This window comes from Balaenoptera musculus, chromosome 9 (genome assembly GCF_009873245.2).
Source record: "Balaenoptera musculus isolate JJ_BM4_2016_0621 chromosome 9, mBalMus1.pri.v3, whole genome shotgun sequence".
NCBI lineage: Eukaryota > Metazoa > Chordata > Mammalia > Artiodactyla > Balaenopteridae > Balaenoptera > Balaenoptera musculus.
This window is the reverse complement of record NC_045793.1, coordinates 35,638,434-35,660,197: the sequence shown is the minus strand read 5'-3', so window position 1 is coordinate 35,660,197 and position 21,764 is coordinate 35,638,434. Positions and strand designations below refer to the sequence as shown.

The following is a 21,764-nucleotide window of genomic DNA, read 5'->3' as shown; positions in this document are numbered from 1 at the left end:
TCAATAACATATGCAACAGTTGCTAGAGATACTAGTTACTAGAGATACTGCTCCCATTTCTTTAAATTATGGCAGATTTAGAAGCATTTAGAAAAAAATCTATAAAATGAAAAAATAGAGAAAAATATGTAACATTTAATGATAATAAATATATATGTATTTTTTTTATTTAGAAAAATGTGATAAAGAAAATACTGAGAGAGATATAACTCAAGCCACTGATAGCTGCTTCACACATGGAGAGATGCAAGACCAGTCCATTTGGGGAAATTGTTCGAATGACGAACTCATCAGAAGTAAGTATTTTTGGAGAAAATTGGAGTGCTTTGGGGACATGACTATGATAGTATGCTCTCAGTTAATCGTCTGATATAATTCTGCTAGAAATCTGTAAATCAACAGAGTTCATCTGAAAGTGTTTTTCATGAGTCTTTTAAAATGCAGAGCTAAAAGTAGGGTATAAATAATACTATCTGTCAGCTTTCATCCCATCTTTAAAAAGGAAGAATTGACCTTTACATTTTGGACTCCATCCTCAGAGAGATTTAAACAAAACTTAATACCTTCTTGAGCAGTGACTAAGTAGAAGTCAGACAGTTCTAAGTATGAACAGACTGTGAAACTAAAAAGATAAAGACGGAGGTAAAGGACAATGAGTAGTACTTTGGTAATGCCATGTGGTCCCTGTTCTTCTGGCCAAATGATTCCAAACTGTTTTTTACAGTTAACACTTTTATCACTACTTGGCTTCTTTTTATTCTCTTTCTCTTCTTAAAATTGCTCTGTAGAATATATAAGAAGCTTTGGTTTAGTTTTGTTTTACTCTGGGAATGCACTGAAATGTCAGTATCTTTTGAGTGCTATTCAGAATGCCTGTCAATGTCAGGTTTTACTTGTTCTGGTCGCTAAATTCCCCCAGGTGGATTCAAGATGAATTTGCCATATAATGAACAATTTTCTGTAGTGAATGTGTAAGTAGGAAGAACACTACTATGCCACACCTGGAAGGGCATAGGAGTACTACATCTTTTGAAATTCTCATTCATGGTAACAGAATTATTGTGTCACTTCTCAGTTTTCCAGAGAAGACAGAGAAGAAGTTTTATTCTGGGAATCAGGTGTTGTTTTACTTTATTTTTTAAAATTTAATTCTTCAGTTCAGACAACTTCATAATACAGACCCTTTTTTGTGTTACATATTACATTTACTTTGAATCTTGGAATATTGCCTTTCCTCTCTAGAATGCCCAGTGTCTGTCCCTAACTGAAACCAAACAGAAAAAAAGCAGATAGAAGGAAAAAGGCAACTTTGTAGAAAACAAAAAATAACAATAGAAACAGTACTGAAGGAGACTTCAAGTTTTCAGACGAAAGTTCTAAAAGTGAATGTGTGTTAGTTTAATTTTAGAACCATTTTGGTTTTTTACACTTTTCTATTTGGGAAGGGAATAGAAAGGAAATGAAACTCAGGAATTTGTGAGGAGCGAGATTTATATAGCTTTCTCCAAAGCATCAAATAAACATTATTTCAAGTAAACATTTATCGCCGAAACATATATTGGTTGTCTTCTATCTAAATATTGGCTCTACTGTTGTGAAACTTAAGGTTTTGTGAGATACTGGCATATTTTATCTGTGATTTCCCAAACAACCAGAGAGTTAGAGCGAGAAGGGGTCTTAGAGACAATTTTAACTTCACCTTTCGGGAGGCATAATTGTTTGCTCATTTTTTTCCCCCATAGTCACAGAATTTTAAGTGTGTGTGTTTCATTTAATTGATTTATTTCCCTAATCTCCCTTCCCAGGGCCCACACTAGGAAAACGTGAGTAAGAACTCTTAGGACAAAACCCAAAATATAAGTACTGTTGTGTAAGGATGTGGCGAGTCATGTTAACATGTTAAAAAATTTTTGTGCTCTTTGATGAAGCTCATTTTAGTTGCAGAATTCATACCATTAAAGGGAATGAATTTAAAATGAACTCCTCTCTCTGTTGTCTATACTGGTTACATGGACAGCGATAAAAAGAAAATACTGTAAAGTGCAGGAAATAGATTCTTTATTGAGATGACGATGCAGCTTGTACCAGGGGGCACTGGAGTATTTGGGAACAACTGTCTAGTTGCCTACTAACATGCACTGAAGGAATGCAGAGAGAGAGGTTTATGGCCCCCTCTGAGAGGGCTGCTGGGAAAACTGACAGATGAATGGATATTGAAAGATAATGGCCAAAGACAGTACTGCCGCTCTGGCCCAAAATACGTTGCCAAGAATTTCCAGATATTTGTGGGTGACTTTGAACTGTGAATTCTGATGACAGAGTTCAAAAACTACATTTTTGTTATTTTCCTGGTCATACTTTTCTAGACAAAGGCTACTCTGTTGGGTCTACAGAAAAATTTAATATCTCGATTTGCTGGGATGGAGCATTTTATGTCATCTTTAAAACCGACTTAAGTCTGGATAGCATTTGCAAGTTTGATAATCTGATAGCCTCTGCTGTTCCAACTCCCCGATACTGAACTCTGCAAACCTAGCCTGACTTTCCATCTTTGGCTTTCCCCGTTGAGTCGTTGGCCATCTCTGCGTCATTTAACGTCTGTCTCTCTTAACCCTGCAGTTAGGGAGATGTGTGTTTTCCTCTTGCTTCAGCATCTAGCCCATTTTGGGGGCCCAGTGAGTCTTTTGTAATAACAATAGGCCCTGGAAAGAAGGCGGTGGCTCAGAGCTGCATGGGGGAGGAGGGGAACATCTGTGGTGAGTCAGGACTCGGCTGGCTCCTGTGCCAGAGTCCTGTGTGGCTCGCTGAGCACCGTGGAAGAGGCGGACAGCTTGCTCTCATGGAATTGATTTTACTTTCCCACTGTAGTGCGAGGTTGGCTGGATGGAGACATCATCAGAAAAATGAGGCCGGCTGGGGTGTGGGAACATTTTCAAATGTGCAACCCACTGTTTTTCCAAGCTTCCATGGGACAGTTCAGCTGCACAAGCAAGAAGTGAAGGGGAGTGACTGTTTAATGAGACTTCTTTTTCTTATCTATTCTTGAGAGTGGCGAGTGAGGGCTGGCCGCTAATGTCTCTGTTGTCCCAGATGCCTGCTGCCTCCTTTGTTGGATGTTTAAGGCATAATTTATAGGGGACTGTTAGCTGTCAGTGTGATTAGGCTGTTTTTACTTTTCTGAGAATAACCGGGCTCTGGAAAGTCAAGGGAGTGGCCGCTTTGGAAATTGTATTCTAATTAAAGGGTGTATTCTCAGGCCTCATAAACGAGATCCAAGCTGAGAATAATTTCCAAATTATTCTGTGAACTTTAACCCTGACCTCAGTGGACCACCCACGTGTGGCTCAAAGCTGGTGCAGGCTCTACACAGGCCTTCCAGCTTTGTGTGCCTTCTCTGGTCCTTCTAGAAAACATCACAGGTGGCAGACCTGAGGTGTTAGGCTCTCAGGGCCTGGATTTCAAATTGGTTGCCCTTGAGTTGCTGACTTATTAGAATCCTTTCTGGAAGTTATAAATAAAAGAGAAGAAATCCATATGGAATCAAACATTTCAAATAAATAGGCCATACACAATCTGGTCAGGGAATGTGCATTGTGATTCTCTTTCTTATGAAATTTAAATGAAAAAGATGATTCCAACCACTTAAATTTGTTAAAAAAAAAATCTAAATCCAATCAGTAAAGAATTAAAAACACATGGAGGTTTTGTGAGGAAATTTTATAATTGGAAAGGTTTTATTTACTTTATAAATTTTTATCCTTTTTACAGTTTAAAAGTCATTCGTATTTGGAGAAAATATTGTGGTGTATAATTTAATTTCTGGAATGGGGCTTACATTTTAGAGTTTGTAAGAGTATCTTTCTATGGTTAAGGCTGGCTTTTCCCCTCAATTAGCATATATGGGACAGTATATAATTTGGAGCTATGCCTTGTTTTAATAATCACTAGTCCTCTGACTTAGTGGAATAAATGTTGCAGTGAAGTGACTTCCTCAATTAATATTAATTTTTCTATTTAACCCATAATATGCATAAACTGATAACAGGCAATAGGCAACATTTCATATTTTAATTAGACTAGAAAAGGAACAGAAGTAACATTTCATCTCAGTCTTTGGGGGGATTTCTAAGGTAGGAAGGAGTGTGTATTTGTGTGTGTGTGTGCGTGTGTGTCTGTGTGTGTGTGCATGTGTGTGTGGGTGTGTTACTGTGCTTATACTCATAGGCATGAGTAAATTTTCCTTTAATTTAGGTCAAATTCTACTATTCTAATTATTTCCTATGGAGAGAGAGCTTACATTTTTCTTTGTTCTTCTTTCTAAAATGCCTCAGGTCTCTCTCTCAGTTTTTTCTAGGTCTTTCTGAAAATTCTTACTACTTAACTTTATCCTTGGACATTGCTTTTTACATAAACTCCTCCTAATTCTAAATGTCATTACTTCACCCTAGAAATTTTCCTTAGCTTCTCTTCCGAAATAAATTTCCCATTAAATGAAACTATTTTGCTCAGCCAGTTCTCTCCTTTGTGATTTTGTAGAATTCCCATGATCTGAAGCAAAGTTAGAATGCTCTACTTAAATGGTAATCCCCATTCTATTTAACCCATTTATTCATTTTGAAGAGGCTTTAGCTCTCATAATAGTAAGCACTTAACTGGTAGGAGAATGCAAGCCCTCGTTCTCTAATTCACACTCGCCTCCTCTTTACGGAGCTGGTGCATCATGCTTTCTCACTCATGCTTCTACTTGAAACCTTCCTCTTGGCGTCCTCTGAGTCTCCTCTCAACAGGCTCTGTTGTTAGGAACTCTGTCATTTCTTTTACTAGCCTTTGCCAACTTACTGCTGATCACCCCTTAATGAATACCATTGCATCACATTAGGGAATGCTTCCTCTATGTAAAATACTGAAAGAAAGGCAAAGACTACTCAGGTGTACTATTTATATACTTAGAGCATTTCTCACTTTGACTATAAGGAAAGAACACTGAGAGGTCGGGATTTAAATCTTTTCAGCGGCTCTCATGTTTTAATGCACATCTCAGTAAGTATTATTTGGTTTTCTTTAGAATTCACTTTATATAAAAGAGGCCATAAACAAGCACCCCACCCCCTTTCCCCCCAGGTAAGTACCACCCAGTAGGACTGGGAGATGTGGCTTTCCTGCTATGTTTCTTGGGTAATCTGGGAGTCTTTCCCTCATATCAATGCTTCATGCTCATTCATTTGGGAGCAAGTCATGGTGACTTCTATCTTGCTTAGTGTCTAGTCCTCTGTTTGTCTCTCAGAAAAATTCTCTTTTTCAATATGCTGGCCAAATGGTGATGTAGCTACAGTTCAGATGCTTTACTTGTTGCTATAGAGAGGAATCTTTAACCATCAATCAATCCAAAACCCAACTCATGGTTTGATTTTAGGGTTGGGTGGATAATCATAAGCCGTTTTTGATGGCTATGCATATTTAACACATTGGTCAATGATAGCCATTAGGCTGTGTTCTAGAATGGAGCTCAAGTTCCCTGACACACTTTTTCCTCGTGGTGCGTTACCCCATGCTCATCTGGGTTCTGCCCAAAAAGCTCGGGAGAACCATTGTCCATGTTTTGTTTTCAGCATCTTAGATTCAGGGACCTGGAGACCAATGAAAGCTGACTGCCAGGGTTCAGACCTTGGATGCATCATTAGTACTGGTGTTGAGCAAGTTCCCTAAACTCTATGAGATCCAATTTCTCATTTTTAGAATGGAGGTACTATTTCTGTATACCTCATTGTGTTATTTTAAAGGTTATACAGGAAAACGCATTTTATGCTTAATTAGCACAGAGCTAAGTGGGTAAACACTCAAGTGAATTTATCATTTTTTATTATGATTATTCTTGGGCCCAAGTATCAGTTATAAGGCTTTTTTTTTTTTTTTTTTCTCTCTCTGTGGTTCCAATGGGTTACACGTCCAGACATCCTGGGTACAGAGGCCAGGTCTTTCTGAGACCATTGATATTTACATCCATAACAGTAGCCAGCATAGTGGCTGCTACATGGTTTATGATTAATAAATGCTTGATTACTTAAGTGTATTGAATTAATGAGAGGAGGGAAGAGATTCTTCACCTGTCTTGCTTCTCTCATTTCAGACTTTAAGGTCCTATAATGAACATTCTAAATCACCGCATTTTTCCTCTTAGTCCTTCTAGCCCCCTTCTTTCTCCCACACCTGGTTCATTCATGTCAAGTTCCATATGGAACTTCCAAGTTCCATAGATACTCTAATGATGTAAAGCTATCAAGTCCTAAGTTTGACTGTTGTTCACTGATAAGGCTCTCCTGAAGTGTTTTCAGTGAACTATGGCAGTGCTCTGGATAACGTTTATTGTCTGCGTAGGTGGGTAGGGATGACACTTTATGTAGGGCCTTTTTTGGTCCCCTCTTCCTTATTTTTCTTGCCTACCTACAAGAAAAAAGCTTGAGACTACTTTAGTTCCCTTCCTTCCTTCTTTATCCTTCCTTCCCTTGCTTTCTCCCTACCTCCCCACTCTCCTCCCTTCTCTCCCTCCTTTCTTCTTATATCTTTCGCTGCCTTTCTAAGTTAGTTTCTATGTTTTGTATTCTATAAAATACAATATTTTTATTATTGTTCTTATTATTCCTATTAATATTATCATTTAATCTATTACTTTACCTGTCACCTTTATCAAATACCATGACTCATTGAATTTCCAATCTATATCCTACTACACTTTCGTTAAAGATTTTCAGATATTCCTAAAATCTTTTGCTCTTTACTGGGGGAGGTGAGATGGTATTGAAGTACAAGTGGTGGACGAGGGCTCAGAGAGGGAGACGGATTTATTCCTTTCCCATTTGGGAGTTCTTTGAGCCTCAGGGAGGAGCTGAGGCCTGGGAACTAGCTTAGAGGCCACCCTGAAAATGCTAACCACTGAAGAAATAAATAACCTTTAATGATCAAGACCATAAATACTGCGGTCTAGATAATTTTAGTTCTCAAACCTCAAACTTCCTGGATCTGAACACTGTGAATTTACTCATAGATTATTATTTGTAGAACATGTTACTATAATGAACTTTCAGGATTAGGTATCAAAATATAACTTTGAAAACTGAATAAAAAAATCAGTTACATTACGATGGAGTGCTAATAGTGTGCCGACATTGTGTTGTGTTGGATACAGTGATGACTAATACAGGTGCGGTCTCCACATTCAGAATTTACAGTCTGGTGGAAGAGACAGACATTTCATCTTGAAATGATAGCGTGTGTTTTGAATGCTGTGATGGGGAAGTGCAGGCGGCTGTGTGTTCACATTTGAGAAACACAAATACTCAGGTAGGGGAGAGTCCAAGAGGGCTTTCCAGAGGAAGTGGTGTCTGTTTTGACACCTGAAAGAGTTGGCCAACTCAAGCAGAGCAGGGGAGGGAGTGGAGCCAGAGTGTTCCAGGCCCAAAGAACAGTACACCCACAGGTCTAGAGGCAAGAGAGAACGTGGCCAGCTTGAGGAGAGTTGAAGAAGTTTTGTGTAAGCTGGGATGTAAAATGTGAGATGAGGGGTGGAAAGATGGAGGGAAAGAATCTGTTAACAAGGGTTGAGGGAAGATGGAAGGTATTGAAGGGAGAAGTGACTTAAATTTATATTTTAGTTTGGCTATATTTTAGGATGATTGCTTTTGTAATAGTTAGAAAATAAATAAGAATGGGAAGGACTGAAGGCATTAGGAGATCAACTGAGCCTGTGGTGTTAATCCAACTGAGAAAAGAAGGTGGCTTGGACTGGGGTAGTGGCAGGTGGGTTTGCAAGAAGTAGATGGATTCAGCTTTTTATAGGGTACAATCGGTCAGTAAGACCTCTGGGGAAAGGGAATGGCAGGTGCTGGGAAGGAGGCCAAGGTTTTTAGTTTGGACAAATGATAGTTGTGATGAAAGGACAGTGGGGCAAAGGAGTTAAGGACATTGTCCAACTAGGGCTTGAAGTGATGGGCTGTGCATGGCAGATGGGTAGGGAAAGAAGCGAAGACAGGAAGTATCTTACAGATAAGAAAGAAAAACCAGTGAGACTAATGAATCCCTAAAGATTTCTGTTTTGTTTTTTTTTTTAAGAAACTAAACAAAAGAGGTATAGATGCAGTAAGTGAATGGGATAAGTGGAAAGAGAAGATGGATTATGAGAATGGGAAATAGGAATTTAAGACTTCTGAGGTGGAACAATCCCAGGTGAGGACAAGGACCGAAGTGTGACCCTGAGGATGGTCGATGGAAACAGCTTTTCCTAAACCCAGAGTACTCGATTGGGAAGAGGTTTTGGAAGCTTCATAAAAATTGCCGTATTTGGCAGGTGGGGAAACAGAAATCCAGATGTTTCCTCCAATCAACATGGCAAAGCTGGGGCTTTATCTCTGTTTTTCTTGCACCTCAATCTCTTGAATTCCTCACCAAACCTTAGTGGTTAAGAAGAAGGCAGCCAGTTTCCATGGTTCTTGAGAACGTGTCTCTGGGTCTTTGCTGCTTTGTGCTAAGGTCAGTCACCTGTTGTAGATCAAAGAGACAGTAGTTTGATATTCTCTAAGCTGAGGACCCTGAAATGAGCAAAAAATAATACACATGGTTTGAAGCTGCTGGTTTTCTTTACTGGAAGATTCTAAAGGATCTTCTCCATCTAGTCCAGTAGACATACAAAATAGGGACTTAAAAAAAAGATGAATATCAATCAGTGTGTGCGTATCAAATTATATGTGTGTGTGTATTTTTTTTTTTCTTAGTGGAAGATGTCTCCTCACGATAGTTAGCTCTAGGGAGTAATGTGAAATTGAGTGAGGACATACTGGTGAAGAAGACTTCCATTTAATATTCTGTATGCTATCTTCTGCATTGTATTTTTTCCCCCCATGAGGTGAATTATTTTATTGTATGAAAAGCAATAATATTTGAAAAAGAAAATTCTCCCATATAGCAAAAAATGATCAGGGTGAGGGCCTAGCTTCCCAAAGCTGCATTAGAGCCCAGTTACCTGTAGGAAATGCTCAGGTCACAGGTAAGCCAGGAGATTCTGCTTCCTTCAGGTTCTGCAGAAGACAGGACCAGCTATATCATTTTGGAGGTGGAGAGCAGTGTAAGATGAGAATGCAGGGCCCCTTGTTGGAAACTTACGAATTTCACCGTGGCAACAGCAGAGGGTTAAACCAAGTGCACTGGTCCTTTTAAGCTTGGGGCTCAGTGCTCTTGCACGGGTCACATGCCCATGAAGCTGGGCCTGGCTGGAGCCTTGAGAGAGCAGGAATTTAGTTCTGGTAAGCAAAAAAGGTATACCTTGTACACATTTTATAATTTTTTTAGTATGTTCCTGAAATTCAAGAATGAAGGAGTTTTTCTGGGCTTGTCGAATCAGTTGGTATGTTGTTAGTCAGAAGCATGAGTAGCTCCGACAGCTACGTGAAACAGCTGCCATGCGGCAAGCTCTCAAAGGGAGACAGTGGCTCCCAGCTCTTATCCAGCCACTGAAGGGGTGAGATCTGCTTCCAGCTTTACCTAGGCTCAGTACTGAGAGTGAGGGGCTGCATCGGATTGAGGAGCAATGGTGGAATTCCCTCTCCACTCCTTTCAGGAGTTCCATTGCCCTTCAACTTAGCACAGCTGGGAGTCAATACTGTGACTTGTCCCGTGCTTCCTTCAAGGAGTCCTTCAGGACTTGGTGGTAAATCCGAGCTCCACGGTTCTCCACCGGAAGGTGGATTCTTCCCAAGTCCCTGGGTTCTGTAGCAAGAGACACAAAAGTCAGGGAAATCTCTTTTGAAACCCTCAGATGCTGGTTTAGAGGGTGAAATTGCATTAAGTGAACCAGAGAAGAGAGTGGGTGGAGAAATTTGTTCTGCTTTGGCATATTATATTTAATTAGATACATTTTCCATGGTTCTTGAGAACTTGGGTTGGGAGATTTAAGATTCCCACAATCTCGAATTGTCACAAATAATTGATTCATGCTGGTGTGATCATAATAAGACCATACGTCTCATCTTTGGGTGCTGCCAGTACGTTACTTGTCTTTATGAAAAAGATATTCGCCTGTCATCTATGTAGAGGCCTGTCTTTGCAGGTTATCTTCTCCATATTCCTTCAACATTACCAAGGTGCTGTCATAATCACAAAGGTGAGTGATAACGTAGGTTGCAGCGGTGACAACAACACACCTAGTGAATAGTGTGACCGTGTGTAATTAACATTGTCTCACTAGTCCTCTGAGTTAGGCTTTTCTCATTGCACTTCTCCCCTATGCAGTAAACTTTTTAAAGTCTTACCAAATAGCTCTGAATATGAAAATTTGCTACTGGGAATGTAAAATTAAACCCACATTCTTACATATTTAGGGCTTCAATATTTTTCACTTTAGCCAATTTAAGAGGGTCGACTTTAGGTCTGGCTTTTTGAAAGAAACAAAACAAAAGCCATTCGGTACTTTTTATTTAGATACGCATGACTTGCCTTTTAATTTTTTAAACAAAAGATTCCTTTTTAATTTATTAAATTTCAAAGATTATACATATAGTGTATATATAAATATACATATGAGTCTGTTTTTATAGAGGGTTGAATAATACTTTTGCCATGAAGTCCAAATCTGTTTGGACTAATTCAAGGCAGGGTGAACAATTAATTTCAGGCTACAAAATCTTCTCATCATTTCTACTTTAAATTTAAGCCTAGTTGCCAATCTGGTACCTGGAAAGTTGATGTGAAGGGGTGTTGGTAGTACATTAATTTCCTGTTAACATTGCAAATCAAATGGCATAACCATAGTCAGTCGTTGTGTGAACTGGTGTTGGGTGTAACATAGCTGTGACTCTTTATTCATGCTGTCAGCTCCACCTTCTAGCATAATCAATTTTATGCTTAACTAGTATCTTGTGTGTCCTCTAAGTCAAGGCTTCCCAGTGTTTGACTGATATAGAGCTTCTTTTAATTTCTTTGAAATCACATCAATTCTTGCCTTCTTTAACTCTAAAGACTTTATGTCTATTTCACTTTAGCCACCTTACAAATATGGACACACCTTGGACCTTGCTATCAATGAGATCTGCTCTATTCTAAGATTTTGAAATCAGAAATTAACTTTCTCATTTCTTCCTGCACTTTACCTTAATAATAATTATGCCTAACCTGCTAACTATGTTCTTTTCCCCCATAGTATCTCATCTCCTCCTTCACTTCACCTACCATTTTTTCATGGCCATCTGGGACCTGCAGATGATCCTTCATTACCCCCTAAATTCTACAACCTTATGCTGTATCTGCCAAGCTTACACTGAAACTAAGGTAGCCGACCATACCATCAGTCTTGTCACTTCACATTCCAGGGGCTGTGGATCATAGACCAAAAATGTTGTGTAGCGGACGGAGCAGCTCTGGTATAAATACGTGGTCTCTAATCTCAATTAAGGCATCTCTGCTAGTACTAGAGGTACAGTTTCTGCTTGATTTCCACTTGTGGTCCATTCTTGCCTTTTTATTTTATGGCATTTTTTAATAAGGACTCAGATTATGTTCTAATTCCTTCATCACGGAGACATGTTATGTTCTATTTAAACACCAGCTCCTGGTATTCAAAGCCTGTTCTGGTCTGTATAGCTGATACCTTATCCTTTCTTGATCTGTGTTATGGAAGGGTTAAATATAACTAAAATAGGCTTCTTATAGGTCACTTTTCTCAGTCCAATGGCCTCTTCTCAGTCCTCATTTTTTTCTGTAAAATTTGATAGGACATGTTTCCTTCTTGAAATTCTTCCTCTTCCTGCTACTCTTCCCCCTCTTTCTGCCTCTGTAGCTATAACTGGCTTCCTTTCAGTCCCTTGGATGCACTGAGTCCCTTTCTGTCTCTGGGCTTTTGCATTCCAGATCTCACCCCAGGCTTAATTGTCACTTCCAAAGGGAGGCTTTCCCAGACCTCTCAATCTAAAATGGGTTTCCCTGTTTCTCATAGCACCTTTTCCTTCCTAGCCCTTGTCACAATTTGTAATTGATTTTTGCTATTACATGTCTAACATCTGCTGGCTTTACGTTGCATTCCTAGCAATTAGCATTACTCTAGCACCACAAGAAACTTTCAGTAAGCTATTTTGGATGAATGACTGTGGGAATAAAATAAATTTTACTTTGTCCTCCACTACTTCCTTTCCTGAACTTTTCCCTTAGTTAAAATATGTTCCTTGCTCTTCCCTCTACCTGTAGAGTATTTTCCTTCTCCCAGGCTTCACTTGTGTTACCTGTCTTTCCACATCTCCAGCCAGACAGCTGTGATTTCTCCCTCATTTGGACTTGCAGAGTATTTATCTTCATCTCTCCTAAAGGACTCATTAATTTCAAAGCTGTAGTGCATGTGTGGATGGCCCTCTTCCCTGTCACTGAGCTGAAGGCTCCTTAAAGGCAGTATCGGCATCTCATTCAGTTTTGTATCCCTCACAGTGTCTAGCCCAGGGCCACGCATGAGAGTTTTGTTCCCAATACGTACATGTTAATTGTTGAATAAATGAAAATCGGTACCTTTTGACTGCACTTAGCTTCTCTGTAGGAGTCTGACGGCTTTGAATTGGTTAAGCTGTAGTAATTTGTCTTAAAATGTGGACTGACTTTCTTTGCTTCTCTTAAGGAGCTAATTTTCTGTCTACAGTTCATGCATATCAAAGGATGCTTTTTATTAGTTATATTAACAATGTTATTACTTAGAGCTTTTTATAGTTAATGAAATTTTTCATATTGATGATCTAACTTGGCCTATCAGCAACTTTATCAGGCAGGTGGGGTAAATATTATTATCCATAGATGAGATTGAGCTCAGAAAAGTCAAGCAGTGTGCCTAGGGCTGCACAGCTAATATCCCGATTACCTAGCAGTGATTCTCACGGCGGGGGGGGAGGGGTGGAACAGAGGAAAGGGTAAGGACTTTGTGCTGTTTGTGGTCCCCTAGAGAATGCATTAAAATCACAGGGGGAGATGACAATTTTCCCAAATTATAAGCATATTCCAAGCTGAAAATTCTGATCCATTTCCTAGTTGGGATTTATTGCCATTCTACCACTATGAATGATATGACTGCATCCTGCCTTTGTCTTAGGTCAGAAAAAAAGTTGGGAAAATTACAATCATACTCCTTTGGAATGTCATCTTTGTCGTGATAAATTCAAGACAATTCCTGGCCTTAATATATACTTGATATCTTAGAAAAAAAGCCTTCTTTACTTTTCAGAACTATTTACTCATTGCTTCCATGAGAACTTGTTCTCATTTCAGGAGATGGGCAAAGAATCTTGGCATCTGCCATTCTTTTTGTGGTATGAAGATAGGCATTTTCCTTCTGTAACAAAAAGAGATCTTACTAATGGAAGCTGAAGATCTGGGGGATGGGGATGGGCAGGAGTTTGATTCTATAGTCATACCCCTTTGTGCAAAGCAATTGTTCTCAACTCTTCACATTAGCTTAAAAACAGGCCCCACCCCAGACCAATGACCTCAGAATCATTTAGGAGTAGGGTCTAGGCAATCTTAATTATTAAAAGCTCCCCAGTTAGTTCTGAGGCGCAGCTCAGACTTAGAACTCGTAAAGTTTTTAATCAACTATGTTGCCCTACAACAAATAAGCTTCTATGATAAGCTGACAACTAGTTTTTTATTTGAACATTTAAAGACTTTTTTTTTTTAAATGGTTCCTTAATAGTTGTGACCATAAGACCCAGAGGAACTGATGGATATGGCTGCCTACTGGGGAGAGCCCAGGTGCTGGCTACCTGTCTTAGCCCTTGGCCTTTGGGGAAGTTGTTTTCTCAAGAGATGTTTACATTGTTCAGAATGTGTGTTTCTTTTAATTTTGCTATGTAGCACTTTAAGTTTTATTACATTGGTAAAGAACGATTATAATTTGTACCCCTGGCCTTGTTAAATGAAAAGACTTGAAAATCTAAAATTTGATGTGACTATAAGGAATTATGGTGTACCTTAGGATCTTGACATTTATGAAGTCAAAATCGAAGTTTGTTACGTAAGTCAAATGTTTCAAGTATGAAAATGCTTTTGCCTGGTTTTTTTTCTGAAGAATTACAAATGCTTGCTTCTTTCATCTGCTTTAGACACTGTGTTCCGAACTAGAGTAAGCTGTCTGTTTCAGTTAAAAATTTCTGGAATAAGCAGGCTTCCAAACACTATATCTAAGTGTCTTGTAGATATATTGGAAAGAATATCTCCCTAACTATTAAAGCTAGAGTTTGTTCTTAGAGTAAAGCAAAGTCTCTTATAATAGAGATACAGTTTACCTAAGAGTCATATTAGTAAGTAAAAAAAAAAAAAAAATCAGCTTTTTGAATAATATATGAATTCATATGGTATCAGTGGTATCTAGGCATTTGGGACAAAACATAATTAGTTTCAATTCCCTTTGAGAGGGAGATGTGGATGTGAAAATAAATTGCTGATGAAGCGTATACTTTGGAGAACAGTGTATTTCAAAACTTTGTGCAATATCAGCTATTTCTTTCAATGGTATGGAAGTATAGCCCAAGACTGAGAAGATTTATTAGGGGCGGTTTTAAACCATTCTTACTATATAGAAGTTCATAGTTTGCTACTTAGAACTGGATACCGAAAAGAAGAATAATAGCAAATATTTATAGGCCCGCTTGGAAAACATTAATTCTATACAACTTATGGCACCATTGTTTGTAGCCAGTAAACCAAATACTAATCACTTGCTTGTATAAGAATAATCAGTATCACAATATGTAAATATTCAAAAGGGCTTGGTTTTATAGTTATTACGAGTTACTCCTTTACAAAACACTGAATAATGGACCTACTCCAGAAAAATCAGCACTTACAGAGTAAGAAGACTAAGATTTGTGCAATAAATATATTTTGAGGGAGGAAAGGAAGAATAGAGTTGGAATAAATTGACTTTATTAAGTAAAAATGAAGAAACAACCTCTATGGAAGGAACTATTTTGCTACCAGGAATAAATATTCTAAACTTGCACAGTAGAAAATCTAATCATTCTAACCTTGAGGGACTTCTTTCAAAGGTTTCAGTTTTATCATGGAAATTAATCAGGCTATGACATATATAGTATGTGTAGTATAAGACCCTATGCAAGCGATTTTCCATCGACTCTTAATTTTTTGAGACACATAAACAAAATACTGTACCTTCTCATTTTTTGCACAACTCTTTGAAATTTGTACTCTGGGAAATTAGCACAGGTTATCATCCTTATTTTAAACAAGTTCAAGATTCTTCCTGAGAAATGGAGCCCATTACTTAGCCAAGGATTCATCACTCTGCTCCTCATCTTTTTCAGGTTTGCTTAGTTTGATAAACACTGGATTCATGATCAGCTCCTTGTCCCCATTAAGCCTCCAGAAAATGAGGGGTTTGTTACAACACTCACTGGGAAGAACTTTTCCATTTAGTTTGTTTTTCTGATGACATCTACAGTGTGAAAGTAAAAATATTTAAACAAAACCGTTCACAGAGTGCATACTTAATGTGCTAAAAGCACAAATGTGTGGGAGTATTCATTTTCTTTCTTTTTTTTTTTACTAAAAACAAACAAACAAAAGCCCAACCACTACTTCTTGGATCTAAAAAATAAAATAGGATAACCCAGCTGACAGAGTCAGGATCTACCATTCTAGGAGGCTGAATAGCTGCGATTATAGCTTGGTCAGTAATAATGACAGATTTTAGTGTCCATTTTAGTGTATGAAACACTAAATTACGAGTTGAAAAACAGGTAGTTTATAGTCCTAGAATAGCATTTCTTGGAGGCTGTGGATGACGTTAAGTCATTTCAGGGTGGTTTTCTTTTTTTCCTTTTTAATTGCAGGTACAGTGTTGTTTTCACTTCTTTGCATATTAATACAAATATGAAAATATTTGTTGATGGTCTGTTTGGAAAAGAGGCTTATTACTATGTACATAGTATTGTACATAGTAATTGTATCCTTATGATTTTTTTTTTTTTTTTGGCACACAGTATTAAAACTTAGTCCTTTGGAAAATGTCATAAAGAAGTTTCATTATTCAGATAACTTAATTTAATAAGTCTTCATAAGGGCTGCCTCAACTTAGAGAGTTTCCAGTCAGTTGGGCCTGATGCAATCCACTCTAGTATGCCTTGCAAACTAACTGCTGAAATCGCACATACTGTGAATGATTATGTGTGAAGACTCTGGAAGAACTGGAGGTGTCACTGGCGATGGATACAAACATAGCATATGCTTTTTAAAGTAGGGGAAGGTATACATGTGGCAAGCCAATTAGCTTGACTCCAAATTCTAAATAGACAAAGCATTTGGAGGAAAATGGAATAATGGCCAAAAGCTTGACTGACTTGTCTCCCAGCTCCATTTTGACAGGAGTGAGCCTTCTGGTCAGACATAGTAAAGCAGCAGCATGTAACACTGGTGCTTAGAGAAAGGCTGTGTGTATGTAGAGCAGGTAAGGGGTGGAGTCCTATGATTTGGCTTCTAATCCTGCCTAAAACTCATTAGCAGTGGGACACTGGGTAAGTCACTTGTCATCCAGCTTCAACTTCTGCATCTTTAGAATATAGATGGGAGGAGTACCTTCCCTCACTACCTCATGAGGTTGGTGAAGGGTCAAACATGGAAATCTAAGTGGAAATATTTTAAATCTAAGTTTATAGATGGAAATTAGTTATATATAATGATGAGAATAACTAGTACCTGGGTTAAAGGTCGAATGCAGGACCACTTTGAGTTATGCCTTGAAAAGAATGAAATCTCTTCCATAATTGCATTTTTAGGCTGATCCAGAGATACTAAGCAGAGAACCAGGGAAGAAAATGGGGTGTGATTCTCTGATGCTCTCACTGGTTATCCAGAGTTGGGGGAAGAGTCAAGTACACATATCATGGCCTCTTCATATGATCTTAAAATAACCACCCAACAAGATCATCAAAAAATGTGGCACTGAAAAAAAAAAAATGTGCACTGAATAGGCCCCTCTTTTATTTAAAGCTGAAAATTAATTTTAAAATAAATGAAGTCTCTCAGTCAGATAAAAATATACAACAGAATATTCTTCTACAGAAAGAATACTCTTTTTGTCCTTGATTTCTGGTAATATCCCATTGTATTAGTGTTTTCAGTATAAAATGATGCTTCTACCTAAGTTACTAATCAATAGGAATTTACTTCTGTGTGGATTTATGTGCTTAATAAATGGAATTCTGACTTTTCTTAACACTAAATTAACTACTTTAAAAATGGAAAACAAAGAATATGCAAATACCAATATACCAACCATGCTCAGATTTAACAAATGTCAACATTTTGCCAAATTTTCTTGTTTTTTCAGTTTGTTTTTTAAAAAAAATAAATTGTTTTGTTCAACATGGAGATTGAACATATATATTCCTTTCTCTTTGGAAATCTCCCTTAAATGATAGTAAATTAATAATATTAAAAAAGACAAATTTAAATAGAGAGAGAGAGAACAGACAAGGACACAACAGTGGATCAGAAATGTTAAGAATTTTCTGGATGATGGAAAGTAGTTGGAAAAATAATAACTGAGTTTGTAGCACTGAAAGCCAGAACTGAAGTGTCAGTATAATGCAATATGGTACTTAATACCCCCTAAAAATTCAAGATTTGGAGACACCTGGGATCTTGGAATCCGGGGTGAAATTTGGACTGAGAAGAAGAGGGCAGGTGGAAAGTTTGCATGCACAAGGCTTAGACCATCAGATCCTTTCCACCCACTGAATCTGAGCAGCTGTGCTACTCCCACTCCCACTCCAACCCTCACAAGACACAAAAGAGTGAAGCTCTAGAGAATTTAAGCCAGGAAGGCTCCAGACCTTGGACACCTGGAATAGCAGAGCATGGGAGCAAGTGACATACTGATCACAGGGTGCTTGATGACAGTGAACTCCCTGCATGACAAGACACAGACGCAGTCCCAACCTCCTTTCCCCTTAGTCATTGATGGTCATGAACCAAATATCACAAACCAGAGAAAAGTACTTACTTTTATATTTTTCTTGCTCATTAATTTTCCAATTTTGGAAAAAAAAAAAAATGGAAGAGATTTCATCTTACCTCTTGTCGGTTACCATAGTCCCTGGTAGCATTCCTGAGCTCCCAACGACTGGCTGAGAGCAGAGGGGCTATGATCCTAGTTAAATTAGTCATTGTTGGCTGTAGGTGGACAGAAAAGTGCTCACTCCTGAAGGAGTGTCACTCCTTCAGGTTAATCTTGCTCGCAGTGAAGCTCCCTCTATTTAAGGTGTCATACCTTCTCCCCGCCTCGTACTTCTTTCTCTAGAAAAAGAAGAAAATTTTAATAACTGTGTTAATAGATATTATCCAGGTGGCTTAGATTTTAAATGACAAGGTCCTAATGAGGTGGGTACTTAAACTGATTCTTTTTGGATTGTTTTCTAGATATCATGTCATATATACATTGTTTTTCTACATGTTGACAGTGAATCATGGATCTATACTCTTGTAATATTAAAATTAAGGAAGGTGCCTTAGAGATCAGTGCGTTCCACCTCTCTTTTTTCAGTAAGCAGAAAGAAGTAAAGTTTGTCCAAAGATATTCAGGTAGTTAGTGGCAGGAGCAGGGCTATAATTTTTGAAAATGGTCTTTGATTATCAATGAGAATATCTAGTTACCCCTTGCAATTTGTAAACCACAGTGTGGGATTTGAAAGGCCATATTAATAGAAAATAATTACTAGAAATTAATAGGAATTTTAAAGTCCCCAGGTAGATAAATTTATTCATTTCACTGTCCAGTTGCCCATTTTGTTCTCCCTTAAGAGTTTACCTTCATGATAAAAATGGCTTTGGTCAGCATTCTACCCACCTGTGGTTCCGGTATTAGAATTCTGATTCTTTCTCCAGTGGAGTGCACAAGGCAAAAGACAAGGAGAATCCCTGGAGGGAGAGTATGTTTTTTTGGAACCTCACCAAGATGTTACTAAAGCATGTGTGTTGCTCAAATAAACCCTGTGGAGTTGGGAAAAGGTTGAGACTTACTGCTAGAGTAATGGAATCTGATTTAGGAAATTGGAATAAAATATGAAGATTAGTACAAATCAGAGTGATAGTGTTATTTCTAAAATCTGAGCAGATTCATAAGAATAGTAGCAAGATTCCCTCACAACCATTCATTTTACTCGTAAAGAACATCAAATAATTCATGCTAGTCTCTTTAGCCTCAGAACAGTTTTCACCCAATTTCAATATAAACAGATTTGTGCATTTCAGGGAAATGGATGTATGTGTTTCTTTCTTGGAAGGTAATTAAAGGATAAGATTCCTATAAATGTTTCCTAATATTCCAAATTGTGATTGTATTTTACATTTATATACAGTTGATGGCCCCTTTATGTAACTTCCTAAGAATGCTTTTATTGAGAGTGTCTTGATTCACAGTAAGTATTTAAGCCAATTTCTGGTCAGTTATACCGAGAGTGGTCTCATAAGTGAATAATTTTTTATAATAATGGCTTATATAGTAAAGAAGCATAATATCTGGAAAACTATTGTCAGGAATTGTTTATGGAAGCACAGTCTATGATTTTTCTAATATATTTGTTTATAAGTGGAATTAGGCAATAAATATGTGGTCCAAAGGGCTGTGGAATATTCTCCAGCCAAACTGGCTTCTCATCAGTTTAGCAAATGTGCTGAGCCCTCTTCTGCTTCAGGGCTTGTCATGAGTTGTTAACCTGGCCTGAAACCCTGTTACTCCTCTTTGCAAGGCCCCTTCCCCTTCAGATCTCTGTAGAAATGCCATTCCTAGCTATCCAGACCAAAATAGTTTCCCTTGTTATTCTCTCTGGTAGCAGTACTTTTCCTTTATAGTACTTACCATCATTTTAAATTGCATATTCTATTTATTTTTATTTAATGTTTAAAGTCTTTTTTTCACCTCTATTTAGTCTCAGCACTGTGTCTGATACATAGTAGATGTTCAATAAATATTTGGAAAAAGCATGCATAACACATAAAGAAAACATAATTTCATAGATAATGAGCATTTCCACCCACTCTTTTATCTTCAAGTGCTAAGGTAACAATCTTAGTTTTTTTCTACTGGCTCCAGTTATTATTTGTGTGTTTTTGTCTACTATTGGAAAACAGAGCATCATTCTTTTGATTAAATTAATATGGGGTCAGTGGTGATGAATAAACTTGACATTCTCATTTTTCCAATTCTTTTGAATTACAAATAATAATTGGCCGTTTAAATGTGTGGAATAGTTGTGGAGCTTTGGAGGATGAAGATAGTTGCTACGGGTTCTAAAAGTCATCTGGATTAAGTAGAAGAAGTCATTATATCAGGGAGGTATGGGAGAAGGCAATTGTGCTTATGTTTCCCTTGTTTACTTTTCTAGGTATACAGTATGTACTTATTAAGATTTTATTTAAATGGCTGGAATTGGGAGCTGTAAAATGAGCATTATTTTTTCCTTGTGTCATTCCTTCATTTTTTCTAAGTGACCACTGTTCAAAATGCTGGAGCAGATATTCTGAAGTGATGGGCACTTCAGCACTTAATAAACGCTCATTGAGTGACTATACAAGTGCATGAATGACATGTTTCTTGCTATAGAGGAGCCTGCAGTCTGGTCAGGAGGGCAGACCTTTAAACAAATTTTGCTCTAGGGGCAGAGAGGAAGGAGATTTGGGGTCAGCATGTGATGCAGTGCTAACCAATGAAACTTGAGGGATGTCTCCTGGAGGGTTTCTGGGAATGCTATTTTTATATTCTTAAAAGGGACAGTTGGAAAGAGCTCTTTTTTTCAAGGACTGTCATCGTCTCTGGATATGGTGCCTGGATCGGTGTCAGGGAGTCTTGTAACTATGAAGGGAACAGTCAGATGGGAAAGTTGACATGCCAAGGATGGCAGTGAAAATATATCGATAGAACCTGTGAAATTAGTAATACTAGAGCTACCGTGTTTGGATTTCTTTTTATGCCAGATAATGTGTATCTGTAAGCTCTGTGAGGGCAAGGTCTTTGTACATCTTGTTCACTGTAAATCCCTTATGCCTAGAACAAAGGCTGGGACTAGAGTATATACTCAACAAATATTTTATAATAACCTATTTAATTTATCAATAGTATGCAGCCAAAGGTACCTTGATGGATTTTGTATGTGTTAATGACAAAATTAGAGGAAGAAATGTTTGTATAAATGGTCTCAATCATATTCATCTTTAAATGTGGTTAATGAGTTTGTTCCTCTGTGTTTAGTTATTTCCTGGTGCTTATGTTTGGGAAACATTTTATTCTCACAGAGGCTAAAATTGTCTTGATACATTGGTGAGGACAAGAATCTAAAATTCACATTCCTCCAATCAGTCTCCAAAAATTTAAAGCAGCCCTGTAAGGAGGTGGGGGGAGAGCTTTTATCTCAGGAGGAGACAAGATAATGAGAAAATAGTGTTACTTTCACTTATTCACTTGCATATTGAAACCGTTCCAATATGTTTAAGTTTATAATATGTTCTTCACATATAAGAAAGAATTTTAAATTCATATATGTGAATCTACCTGTATAGGTTTAGAAAACTGTATTGCACCATTATTCTGAATATTGTTGTTAGTTAGTTTCTGCGATAAGCAGCTTATTTATTACTTCCTTATGGAGGAAACTCACAGGATCTCCTATTAGGGTTGGACATGACAGTTAGGGCCATCCCAGTCTTAGAGTCAATTCTGAAAACTTTGCTTGGAG

At 37.9% G+C, this 21,764-nt stretch overlaps 1 protein-coding gene across 3 annotated transcripts in view; it reads left to right on the top strand.

The window, feature by feature from the left end:
• The window catches only part of MDFIC (MyoD family inhibitor domain containing), a 99,245-nt gene that overhangs the window by 22,471 nt on the left and 55,010 nt on the right, over positions 1-21,764 (top strand). For all 3 annotated transcript variants that reach the window (XM_036864478.1, XM_036864480.1, XM_036864479.1), the window contains exon 3: positions 174-296. In XM_036864478.1, the coding sequence (XP_036720373.1) occupies positions 174-296 (123 nt within the window). The remainder of the gene's footprint in view (positions 1-173; positions 297-21,764) is intronic.